Source organism: Trematomus bernacchii, unplaced genomic scaffold (assembly GCF_902827165.1).
Source record: "Trematomus bernacchii unplaced genomic scaffold, fTreBer1.1, whole genome shotgun sequence".
Classification (NCBI taxonomy): Eukaryota; Metazoa; Chordata; class Actinopteri; order Perciformes; family Nototheniidae; genus Trematomus; species Trematomus bernacchii.
In genome coordinates, this window is record NW_022988111.1 from 211,219 (window position 1) to 224,163 (window position 12,945).

At 42.2% G+C, this 12,945-nt stretch overlaps 1 protein-coding gene across 1 annotated transcript; it reads right to left on the reverse strand.

Moving 5' to 3' along the window:
- Window positions 1–545: 545 nt before the first annotated feature.
- spon2a (spondin 2a, extracellular matrix protein) lies at window positions 546–12,567 on the reverse strand. The gene is made up of 6 exons (XM_034122092.1): window positions 12,344–12,567; window positions 7,821–8,049; window positions 5,793–6,013; window positions 2,870–3,061; window positions 2,367–2,538; window positions 546–1,551 (listed from the first exon to the last, which is right to left on the reverse strand). Exons 2-6 carry the CDS (start codon window positions 8,047–8,049, stop codon window positions 1,364–1,366), a joined length of 1,002 nt encoding a protein of 333 aa, XP_033977983.1. The 5' UTR covers window positions 12,344–12,567; the 3' UTR covers window positions 546–1,363.
- Between the last annotated feature and the right edge of the window lie 378 nt (window positions 12,568–12,945).

Sequence of the window (12,945 nt, forward strand, 5' to 3'; positions counted from 1 at the left end):
TAGTCATTCTCGTTTATGACCCCTAGGAGGTGCTACAGCCCCACACACACCAATGCAATGCAGTTAGGAGTATTTCTAGGGATGTTCTGCCAGAGTGAATTTATCATTCCTATCCATAAAGAAAAGGTTAATATCCACACTCCTTTATTAAACATCCAAATAGGTACATATATTAGCCACGAAGCACTGAGTTGTCAAAGTTTAGTATGAGAGATATTTTGGAGTACAACTGAACTCATTTTCATCTATAAATATGTAGAACTGCAACTTCTATTTTGGTGAATGCAATGCATCGTACCCTTTTCCCACCATGATATTTATGGCTGTGTACTTACTTACATTTTGGCTTTGAGTTCTTTGGACACAAATAAAGAAGTGTCAATTCTAGTCTAATAATTCTCTGGCATACACAAATAAATTGACTTTGTCTTTTATTACTAGGATTGCAAATCAGGAATGTTTTTTGGTCTCATAAGAGTTTTAAATAAAGACACTTGCTTTAAATAATAACATTTTCCAACTGAAAAGCCATACAGGTTACATGGACTTTTTTATGTGAAAAACACACTTCCATATTTATTCACCCGTTATACAAGTAGAGATACAACATACAGTATATACAAAATCTCAACATTAAAATATCAAAAGAGATGATAATACAAATATTTTTCTTTCTTTCTATAAAAACCTTTCTTAAAAAAAGCATCTTAAAATAATACAAGATATGCCAGCTTCTTTGGACTAGCTCAAAAGTTCAAGTCAGCTATTATGTGTTTCTTGTAAAGGGCAATATTTAAAAACTTGGGTGTGAGGTTATTTTGAAAGAGCTGCATGTGCCAAGCATGTATAGGTTCTCTAAGATAACTTATGCCCCTGTGCCTTTAAAAGTATGCAGTATGTGCAAGGACCTTTGTGTGCCTACATGTAAGAGTGTGTGAACGATTTGTGACTCTGGTGTGCCAGTATCAGTGTACAGATTAAATGCAAATGTTTTTAAGGACAAACCACAATAAGTCTCAAACAGGTCTTTGAGGAGGAGCATTTGTCCTCTAAAATGTTCTATTTGAATCACAACCATTTATGGAAGTGGCTTTTTATCTGATCACATTTAAAGTGTTATCTCAAACATAACCTTCCAATGCTCTGCTACACTCAGACTTCAATGTCCTTTTATTGCCATTAAAACACACCCAAAGGAGCTCTAATACTAGTGAGCAGCAAGTCTTTCATTTCCACAATTTGACTATGACAAACATCTTTGCATTAACAAGGAAATGCTCAAGATTGCAGCAATATTTCACAGTCCAACAGTCATAATGTGAGAGTCCCAGTGTTGAGTACTGGCAGTATCCGTGCTTGTGTGTTACTGGAGTCTCATGCAGCTCTGTGATACACATTTAGTCTGTTCCTCCATCTCAGGGCAGGGGACGCCAGCATTGGCCGGCCGCAAGAGGATGTACCGTGTGCGGTGGCGGACACCACCCCTGGAGCAGGAACCAAGACACAAGCCCCAGGATGACCAGAAAGACACTTCACAGTCCAATGGTGTCGCTGTATCAAGGGGAACGAGATGTGAGAAAAGTACAGTATGGGTGAGTAAAGAGAGGTGAGCAAAGAATTCACAAGTACATTACATTTCATTTAGCTGACGCTTTTATCCAAAGCGACTTACAATTACAGGGACATTCTCCCTGGAGTAACTGAGGGCTAAGTGCCTTACTCAAGGGCACACTAGTGGTGGTGTTCCTGGCGGGATTTGAACTCACAAACTTCCAATCTTCAGCCCACCTCACTATCCATTAGACCACCACTATCCCAAGTACATGTACAAATCTCTTCATAAATAATGTTTGTAGTTGTATGTTGTTGTAGCATCTGTAGATAATGCAGAACTCTCAAAGTTGGACCATATTATAACTTTTACGCAGGCATGACATGAAAATTCCAGGTCACATTGAGTGAAAAACATTTTTTTAAATCTTCTGTAATCATAAATGAAGGTCCCCCTGCATCAATAAAGGATAAGTACATTTTGAAAAATAACAGAAATTGTGTGAGTCTGGTCTGTCCTACATAATTATTCCTGTAATTTCTTATCACTTCTCGATTGGGATACACAGCTTTTTCAAGTTTCCCATGATAGGATAAACGATTAATGAACATTCTCCAATATCAACTTTTAGTCACAGTGTTTGATTAAATCCTACATCGTCCCATCCATACCCTCATGCAATGCAAATCAATGTAACAGGATTTATCATTGTTTTTCATTAACCTGTGTTCCCCAATTCATTTAAAATCATCATGATTACATTCCAGGTAATAGTTTTTGGGTAATACTGATGTTGGGAGTCCTGTGGTCTTACCTGAGAAGTGCCGGGGAATGATAGAGTTTGGCAGAATATGATTGGACATTGGGGTTTGACGGTCAGATGATCTTCTCTGTCGCGTGAGCTTTATGCTGGCTATAGGTGGAAGGTCCTTTAAACGTGGATAGTAAAAGGAGTTGGCTGGATGGTTGGGCATCTCAGATGTGATCTAAACAAGTCAGCAAAGAACAGTCAGGCATAATTCATCAGGAGAGCTGGCTCAAGTTCAAATACACAATTGCCCACTATAAAACACATGCTGGGAAAGGATAGATGGTCTAATATGTAAGAGAGGCCCTATTTACCCCAAATCACTTCGGATTAGGCATGAAGGCCGCCAAGCAATTACTTAAGTGCAGACAGCTAAGAATGACGTCCCATTCCCATGCTGCTAATTTAAGAAGAGGACCCTTGCCTCACTGTGGAATGAATGACTAAATTAATGAGTTCATGAGGAACCAATGAGGCTTTTTATAGTTGTGAAAACTGCAATGCCTCACCTTTGTGATGTTTTCTTGGGGGATGGTGGGGAAGTTTGGAGAAGAGAAAGTGAATCCACTGTCAGTCCCTGCATCATAAGGCTGGAGGTCAACAGTCACTTCCTGTTTCCACTGGCTGCCTTCGCAGAGGTTAAGGCTGTCCACACCGACAAACCAGTCGGGGCTGGGGATGATCTTCACCATCAGGGACAACTGTCGGAAAAAAAGGGAGAATAAAGTTAGATTAAACTTTATTATTAACATACATTTTACAGGTAGACAGACAGTAGAAGGAGCAATAAAACAGCAAGATTAGACACACAAATTAACAGATTATGTTACTTTATAAACCTAAATTACTTCATAAAATCAGTTATTTATTAATCATTTTGATTGCTCAAAAATCTCAAACATGACTGTAACAAATTGAAGAGCAAGGATGCTAACTTATAATCGTTTGTATGCACTAAGATGGTGACAATTGTTTTGATGTGGATCTCTGGTCTTTATTTGCGTTGTCAAATTATAACTGTAAATTACACTTAAACACAATTGTAGTGAAATACTTAAGGTAAACTAATAAGGACAGCAATGAGTTTAACACACACTCATGTCATCCTGATTTATAAACTTTGTAACTTGTAATACAGGCACTGGGGACTGCATGTGTGCGCATGAATGCACCCACTCAGTTTCCTGTGTGGAGTAAGACTCTGTCTCCTGTGTGATGGATGTTTCCTGAGAGCTGGTGACCTCATACAGGAAGTGGCCTGGGGGTCAGCATACACTGAGGTGGCAGACGCCCAGAAAGCAGCTCAGTTGAAGGCCAATGCGGACCAATCTTTGAAGACTTGGACCGATTTGCTAAGGGTTGGTCGGGTGGGCTGGGAAAGCTTTGAATGGAGAGGAAAGGGCGGCCTAGAGTAAAAGGATAGGAGAGAGCTGGAACAGACATCAAACCAGTTCACCAGGCAGATAGGACCACTCGGGACAGAAGCAGGTAGTCAGCTTTACACATGGGGTCTGTTTCTGGCCTGTGACGCATGGCAAGAAACAGAGAAACCAAATCAGAAGCAGCTTTGTTGCTTTTCACAATCGTTCCCTGATCCCCTCTTTCCTTTCTTCCTTCCTTCCTTCCTTCCTTCCTTCCTTCCCTCCCCTCCTCTTGTCCTTTTTCATGCTGCTCTCAAACAACACATTTCCCTGCTATATCCATTTGGTCACTCAACAAGGATGTCTACTCAGTGGAATCCCTTGTTACTGCCATGATCAGTCCTTGGTGGTTTGCAATATAGGCCAGCATGTACTTTAGAACACAGATACTCAAAGCTCCCATGAAACCTCCCTCTTTCTCCATCACACCAAATCTTCTGCAGAGCCACGGAGAGAACGAGTCGACCTAGGAAACCCACGAGTCCAGTTGCACAAACACCTTAATGCTCGTTCGTTGCTGTCCCATTGTCTGTGGCGCCACTGATACAAAATACTTTCATGATAATGCCAATTTGATCCTGCATGGTACTCATTTGCTGTTAATTCTGTTTGTCTGTTTTGAATTACACATATAACAGGAATAACAGGAGGCTCATGAATATGGAGATAGAAATCATATGTGTTTGGGATTTTTGAGGCATTGCGTATGAATGTTTAGTTTGTGGGGAATAGGATAAGGATGGGATTCATACATGAGTGTGCAAGAAAGAGAAGCATGAGGACAGAAAAGCAGAACAGCAGATGACGCTGTAAACATCATGCAGCCTGTAACTGTCAGGTTGAAAACAAACACAACTTATTGTTGCCGCTCTGTTAGCTGACCTAAAACCAGACGGATCCATTTTAAAGCAGCCACAGACAAGATAACAAGCTGTTGAGCTGCTGTTTTTGACAAGTACTTAGCAAAGGTGCCTCAGACAGGGATTGTTTATGTTTAAGGAACAAAAGAAGACAGGGGCCCTATTTTGAAGGCCCCTGTGTTCAGGGAGTGGAATAACCAATAAACACATGTAGGCCACCAGACTTTCCCAAAAATTCCAGTGAAGTTCCGCCCTTCATTTTCAACTCGTTTATCAGGTACATGTTTTACACATTAAGGATAATTAATTTCAAGTTTGACGGTCTGGATAGTATGACACATTTTTCCACAGTGCCATAACTCATTTCTACTTTCAAATCTGCCTTTGTTTAAACCCTAAGATCACATTAAGTTATTCCAACTATCCAAAACACACTCACTTTGCATTGGCAGTGGTAACCTGAAGTCCAACGTTGAGCAAAGTTGGCATCGAGTTTGAAGCAGTCCACCTTTATAAGCTTTAAATGAGGCCAAGAAATAGTCCAGCAGATAAACCAGTGGAACATAGCACAATGTAATGGTGTACTCTTATTCTTTACAAGTTAACAAAACAAGTTCTAAAATGTTAATAGATGTGCTATATTGTGCACATTCTGTAACTGTCATACTGATCTAGGATAGCTGTTTACCCTGTTTCCAGTCTTTACGCCAAGCTAAGTGGCTTCTTGCTATAGCTTCATATCTACCCTACAGAGTAGCCTACGAGTGTTATCGATCTTCTCATTTAACTCTTGAAAGAAAGTGGATACACTTGTTCCCCACATTGCCAATCTATCCCTTAAACTATACTTGATCCTGAGCTCCCAGAGTTCAGAATCGGGACAGGCAGCAGACGGAGGGCAGACCGCGCAGGATGGATGTGGGAGTTTGTGGCTGCAGGGCTTCAGCACTTGAGCTAAACATAGTCTGATTGGACAGTGGAAAGAAGTGGTGAAGTGGTTGGTTGGAGAAGGATGTTTGGATGACGTTATGAGGAGGCCCGGGTCACAGGATGACTCAATAGATTTTGTCAAAGTGTGTGTGACATACTGTGTCTGAGCATGTGTGTCATTTGAGAATGAGCTTTTAATTCTACGATTTATTTGTGCCTACCAGTGAGTTTCGAGGCTGAGTGAGCAACTCTGTGGAGCTGTGCCCGATGCCGTTAGGGATGCCGGCAGTTCGATACATGGTGCCGACCGCACGCCTCTTTCTGGCCTCCTTCGCCGCCTTCATCAGTTCCACCGTCACCCCGATTTCAGAAAAGTTCTGCACCCCTGCACTGGCTGGAGCACCCTCCCCCCACAGCCGAAAATGGCGATTATGGCTTACCGCTATAGGGAGAAAAGAAACACAAGAATGAGGCGAAGACAAGAGTAAGATGCTTATTCACTGGAATGCATATCAATGTCATTGAAGTACCACAGAGCCTTAGCCAGACGGTGAGATCATTTCCACCACGGAGTCTGTATCTATTTCTACGGCTGCCTCCTACATCCTGCAATTTAAAAGACAATTCTGAAGGAATTGCCCACATGCACGTCTTATGGCATTATTGCACAGTTATAGTTTCATTTTTTCTTCATCTATCACTGATAAAACCACGACACAGGCAGGAGCAGCCAGGAGACAGGGCATGATGTCAGTGTTTTTAATCATTGTGTAAACCCTTATTGATACTTTTCATTCCCTTGGGCCAACAGAACCATTTGCTTCACATTCTCATATTTAGGTCTGGTTATCTAAAAAGTCTGTTGAGAATCAAGGGACTGATTTAGGTTAAATTGTTTACACCGCAGATTCTGAAGCTCCGTATTATTGAAACCCACAGAGCCACTGGCCCGGTCCGGTGGGTGTAAGGGCAGGCTAAGGTTAGCCAGAACACGCTGACAAATGCTCTGAAGGTTCTGCCTTACCTCACTTTACAGAGCACATGCACAACCTTTATTTATACTTAAACACTCTTGACACATGTGTTAACACACACTCAGCCCCACACACACACAACCTGCCCAGCACACTTCACACACTATCTTGTTTCTTCCCTAACTGCCATTACTTACGCACTTAATTGCCTTTCCATCCTGACAAATTTCCCACAAGCGTCAAGACCTTGAAACTTGAGAACACGTCACATTTAAGCCCGACCAAGACATTAAAACCCACTTCCTGACCTTCCTTAATTGCTCGTGTTTTTTCTGTGACCATGACAAACTCCATTCCCACTCTTCTCTGGCAGTGTCCTTGTTCCTTCGCCCCCAGGTCTTCACAGTAAAGCAACACAAAACTATCACACCCTTCAACAGGTTATGCTTTTCTTCGTGCTGTGTCAAACTCCATTTCCCACCATTTATTGGCCAATACCAGCACACTGTCAGCCCATTGAGGCCCTTCTGTTTTGCTTTGCTTGTGACAAAGCCCATTCGTTGCCCCCCTCCAGCACCACAGGGACGTTACAAGCCACAATGGGTGTGTGGATCTTCGGGGCCTGTTTCTGTGTGGAGTAAGTGGCCCGTCATCCTGTGGCAGGCTGGCAGGGCACGAGAGGGAGAGCTAGAAACCAGACAAAGCCACTGACGCCACAGACACAAGACACAATGCACACACACACACACACACACACACACGTACAAACATCTGTCATCCATCCCATGCTCCCTGACTTGGGGGAAAAAAGCAGAATAGAAAGGCCTCAATTGCTCCTTCAATGTGACCCCACCACACCCCAGCTATCATCACCCACCTTCACCAGCCTCTAAACCACTACTCCAGTGTTTACTGCCAACACTGTGGTAGACCAGCAGAAAGGTTGGGATGAGTGTAGGGTTGAGTAAAATAAATTGAGAAATAGAGAAAACCCCACCTGGAAGCATTTAGACCATCTTTCTTATTGCTTCTTGTCCAATGTCTTTTAACTGTGGTTACTATCACAGCGATTGCCACCACAGTGGGAATGGTTTGTCGTCTCTTTAACACATAGCTAGGCATGGGAAAGTTTTTGACTAAGCGGGGTCTAAAAACAACCTTTGACTCCTTACTTCTGTTGCATGTCTCAATATAATCTAAATTGAATCATTTACCAGGTTTTTTAGGTAAAACGTTGGCTGATTTGATAGAAACCAAATGCTTTGTCTTCCTCACCCATGAGTTTGGACCACTGTGCAGGGGGCCGGAACAGAGGGTACTGCTTGGGGAAGGCATGTGGGCTCCAGTGACCTGTAAAGACCAGGATGTAGGAAGCAGGGCCCTTGGCTGTACATTCGGTCCCATTGAGTGGTCGCAAAGGCCCGGCAAAAGTGAGGCAAAGCTTCAGAAGGACAATGAGCAGCTGCTGCAGCCAACCGCAGGTCAGGTGCTCTGATGACATCATCTAAAAGAAATGGAGATCAATGGTTGTGAATTAGTTTTCATGATTAACATTAAACTTTTGGTGCATTTTATGTTCTAGTTTTTTTACGTCCGTTACCACTGCAACCCATACCAACAATAATCGGATTCCGTCTTTTTCTTTCTCTTGGACTACTAAGCTGTTATTAATACATTTATATGGATGCACTTTGCTGATCGAGCCATCTAAAAAATATCCTGCTCATGCTTTATAACAAATATTATTCTCCTGTAATTAAAGAACTACATAGCCCACAACATGACACATATATACAACACTGCTGCTTATTCCTATTAAACATTTCCACACACATTTGTTTTCTAGTTTTGGCAGCATCCCTAACCTTGGCATGAAATCGTTTTCCATCAGCAAGCAGATGAAAGGATCTTGACATTTAGGAAACCAAACCCAAACAAAATCAGTAAAAAAGAAGGAAATTCCATGTCCCTGCCCTCATATCTCAACACAACCATTTTATCGCAGAACAAAGCTGATTGAACTCGTTGACCATGGAGGCTTTGATTTATAAAAAAAAAGAATGCCCCCAATCCCCTTGGACTGTGCCAAGTGTGTGTGGTTAACACTCCTCGATGTTAATGCTACAGAAGCCGGCCTAAAATAAAACAACACGGATGACATCTCTGAGGATAGATGGAAATCCAGTCTGCTCTGCTGCTCTACTGACCTCACCGACTGACCGCCGGCTGCTGAGTCAGACCACTCCATTAAGAGAGGCAGAGAGGGGAGCCGGCCATGTGCAATAAGAGTGCTTCAAACACATGTGAGCCGTTGTGTAGGGTAAGACTAGGGTTTTTGCTTGATGACAAGGGAAATGAGCTACTTGTATCCGCTATGCAACCTCCCCTTACCTCTGAAAACGAATCCTTCCATCTCAATCCTCCTCTACACCTTCTACACCCACATTCACGATCTATCTCTGCTCTACAGCCTTTATAATGGAGCAAGAATTACAAACAAACTATTCTATTGTCTTTGAGATCTGTAACAAACCCCCCATCTTAATGTACCCCAGACTTGTGCTTTTAAAGCTGTAAAACAATAATGGTAACCACCAAAGTCATTTGGCACCCGGTTGACACAGTTTTATTGTTTCCATAAAAACATTCAGAAGAATACAGACGTCATTTGTGTGAGTGGTGTTTTTGTTCAATTTGCAGCTCTGAGGACTTTTTACCAACGTTTGTTTTAATTACTTTGGGCAAAAACAAACTGCAAAGTGTTATATCTCTGTTTTTCCTATTCATTAGCTTGGCCAGACGTAAGCGTGTGGAGATCATGTGCTGGTGAGCGTGCGTTTATGTCTGTCCATTGTTCATCTTGCAAAATAATGTACTAATCAGGCAAATATTTTCAGTGTTCATTTATGACTGCTCAAGAGTTCTTATGGTTGGGGTGAAAATGAAACCATATTTTATAGACTATTGTATACGCCATTGTCTGCTGAATCCTAACCTGGGCAGGCTGTGAGCGATCAACTATTGTATGAGTTCAAACTCTTGTGTTTCCCAGGGATATGGAATTATTCCTCTCTGTATTTTTTGGCTACGGTAAGACAATAGTGGTTGTATTATTTTCATCAAACATTAAAGCAATCTTCATTTCAAAAAGGGCTCAAAGCAAAAGCAATCATGTTTTTGGGAGTATCGGTTAGCCAATGAACCAAGCGCTGACTACAGAAGAGCGCATCCTCTAATGTTGGCAGGAGGAGAGCATTAGCCGAGGACAGCAGAGTCCTGCGGTGAGTTGGGCTAATCCGGGCAGACAGCTGCACAGATTACAGGAGAGAATGCCTATTGAGTGAGACGTTCAAACGAAAAATTCTGATAAGATTACGGTGTAGACAGGGGGCAATCAAACATTACAGCAGGGGTCAATGCAGACACACCTGGCTGAGATCTACACCCTGAGTGCACTTTTTCTAAATGGCAGATGTTAGAGCTTTCAGATGACCGGTTATGACTTGATGACAGATACATTTCTCTGTGTTTGGGAGAATGACGTTTTGTGGCTGCGGCCTTGAGTGGCGTTTCTATGGGTTACTTTACTATAACTAAACCTCCAAGCAGCTGCATAATGCAGACGGTTAAATTTGGGCAGGTCACACACACACACACACACACAACTGATGCATGTTACATTCATGTCCAGCTGCACATTGTCCCTGAAGTCTATTTACAGAGGTCAGATAGTATTACTCTGCTGCAAAACTCCAACTCTAACTCTTCGGACCGCAGCCTATGTGTGCTTTATCATTATTCACTGTCTCCTATTAATGTATATTAACCACAGCACAGTTTTAACAACCCACTAGGAAAATACCTTGAGTACAGAGAAACACAGAGCCCAGCTTTGATCTCACTGCTCAGTCATCTGATCATTACACGGGCTGCTCTGCAGGAGGCAGATACAGCTCGTGGTTGAGATGCCTCAGATGCAGCGAGTTCTTAAAAAGTACCTTTCTTTCATTCTGTTTTTGTCACACTGATAGTATTGAATTGTTCACACTTGTGACCGAGCTGTGTGTGCTCGGGTTAATGGAAGTTCACCACATGGAGGTTTTTCACATCAGTATGTGATGTTAACTGCTAATGTCCCGTCTGCTCCGTCTCTATGTTTAGAATAGAAAAGAAGGGCAGGCATGCCACCGACTGCTGTAAAGTTACAATTTTTACGCACACATTCCAGGCAGGGGCATAAACTAGAAATACCCCGCATGAGATTTGATGCACACCGAACTTTTCTTTTTTTTTAAATGTTTTTGTTTTAAATGTGATACCTGTTACTTTAACCAACAAATGAATCAGACTCTACACTAAGATTTTGATCCTTTTTGATTCTTTTCTATTTTCCCTTAGAGCTTGTCCCACTGATACTAAAAGGCATTTTTTGAATTCCCACACTGACCTTTATCAGTCAACACACACAGGCCTGTGACCAGCAATGTCTGAGCTGCAGCTCCTGAAAATACTTATACAGTTATAGTAATAGACTGGACGGTGTTTATTGATGCTAACAGAGGGCACGCGCTTATTTTCAGTCGACACAAAGTTTATCTATGCACTCAAACAAAACAGACCTGCCCTCGCCAGTCAACATAGACAGACACACACAGCAGTTTTTCTGTCAGACACAAGACACAATAAAACAAGGGGGATGTGGCGCGGAGCCAAATGTGGCGGCTGCCGCCCCATGGGCACCTTCTCTGTGTAATTAGAGCAGACTCATGCAGAGATAAACACACATTCATCTCAGCTCATATACACAGGCATCATGCAGGTATGCATGCGAAAGCACAGATTTGCGCTCACAGCGGGAGTTATATTTTTAACTAGGGGATGGTGAGGAGGTAATTTGATGTTTTTCCTTAAGATTTAAAAAAAAAAACTGTTGTTGGGGGGGGGGGGGGGAGCAGTGGTAGTTGCATGGGTGTTTGCTGAGAGAATAAATGCATCACTCTGTTCTGAGTGGCCCTTTTTACACACTGCTGTTTAGTGTTCACCTTCATGCATCAGATACACACACACGGCCAGGCATGCATCACAACAGGAGATCAGAAACTTGACTTTTCAAGTTTAGGCGTAGGTGAGTCAAGAAAGTTTAGACAGCAATGGATAAACAGAGCATGTACCTGTATATAGTGTAGAAACTTAACCAATGAGGCTAAAGCAACTGTGATGGCAATGTGCAAATACATTTAATTATCAATATAAGATAAGTTGTGTGAAATCAGTGCAATAGTTAAGGGTTGAGATACATGAAAAAATACTTTCAATGCAAAGGTTACAATTCTAACAAACAACTATAAACGTACACATTATTCTCTATGTTGTGAATTCAGTGGTGGAAAATACATTCAAAAAATGTTGTGGTACAATGTTGTCATACTAGTACACAACTTGAGTATTTCCATTTGATGCTAATTTATACTTGTGCTCACATGTCAGAGAATTTTTTTCTAATTTTACACAGATCACTGACGGCAGTAGGTAGGTACAGGTTACTTTGCAGGCTATGATTCTACACCTCATGATGCTTATGCAATATTTTGGAAAAAATACAATATACTATGGATACAACCACTCATGCAAGAAGTTAAAATCATCACCTCATGTCACCTTTACTGAACATTTCCTGCAGTACTGCATGCATTTACTGAAGTCTCACATGTCCAAAGAAGCATTCACACTTACATGTGCACTCTCAGGCTCTCGTGCGGTACCATGATAAATGAATGGAGTCTCTGTGTGTGTCCTACCTGTGTTGGGTAAGGCAGTCAGGGGCAGGGAGAGAAGCTGCAGAATCACACCGTTGGGACCTGAGAGAGGATACAGCTCCACTCTTTCTCTCTTCCTCTCCACTGTAACCAGCTCTCTGGTGCAGCCTTATCAACCTTTATCCCTCTATCCTGTGTCTTTCTACCCTTTCTCTCCTCCTCACTCCTCACTCTCTCATAGTATCTCCTCATATTACCTCTCTTACCCTCGCTGCCTCTCGCTTTCTCCTCCCCCTCCTCCTCTTTTTCTCCCCCACCTACTGTATGGAAGGAAGTTAACAGCCTCCCTTCGCCGAAAAGTCACGAATAGGATCAGTAGAGAGATCTGGATAGAGAGAGAGAGATGAGAGATCAGAGCTCTACAGAGTTAGATCATATATAAGCTCATAGCGAGCGAGTCGCTCTCTCTCTCTCTCTCTCTATATCTATCTCTACTCCTATCTCTCTCTCTATTTCTCTCTCTCTTCTCTCTCTCTCTTCTCTCTCCTCTCTCTCTCTTCTTTCTGTTCTTCTCAGTGGCTGTGTAACTCAGCAACCTCATGCTGACAAGGTAATCAACACCACATTGGCTTCTCTTAACATTC

Excerpts from the sequence above, each read along its gene's own strand:
- spon2a (XM_034122092.1), bottom strand. The coding sequence starts at position 8,049 with ATGATGTCATCAGAGCACCTGACCTGCGGTTGGCTGCAGCAGCTGCTC. Across the intron at positions 6,014-7,820 it reads ACAGTGGTCCAAACTCATGG|CGGTAAGCCATAATCGCCAT; the intron begins GTGAGGAAGACA and ends TTCTCCCTATAG. Across the intron at positions 2,539-2,869 it reads CCCAAGAAAACATCACAAAG|ATCACATCTGAGATGCCCAA; the intron begins GTGAGGCATTGC and ends TGACTTGTTTAG.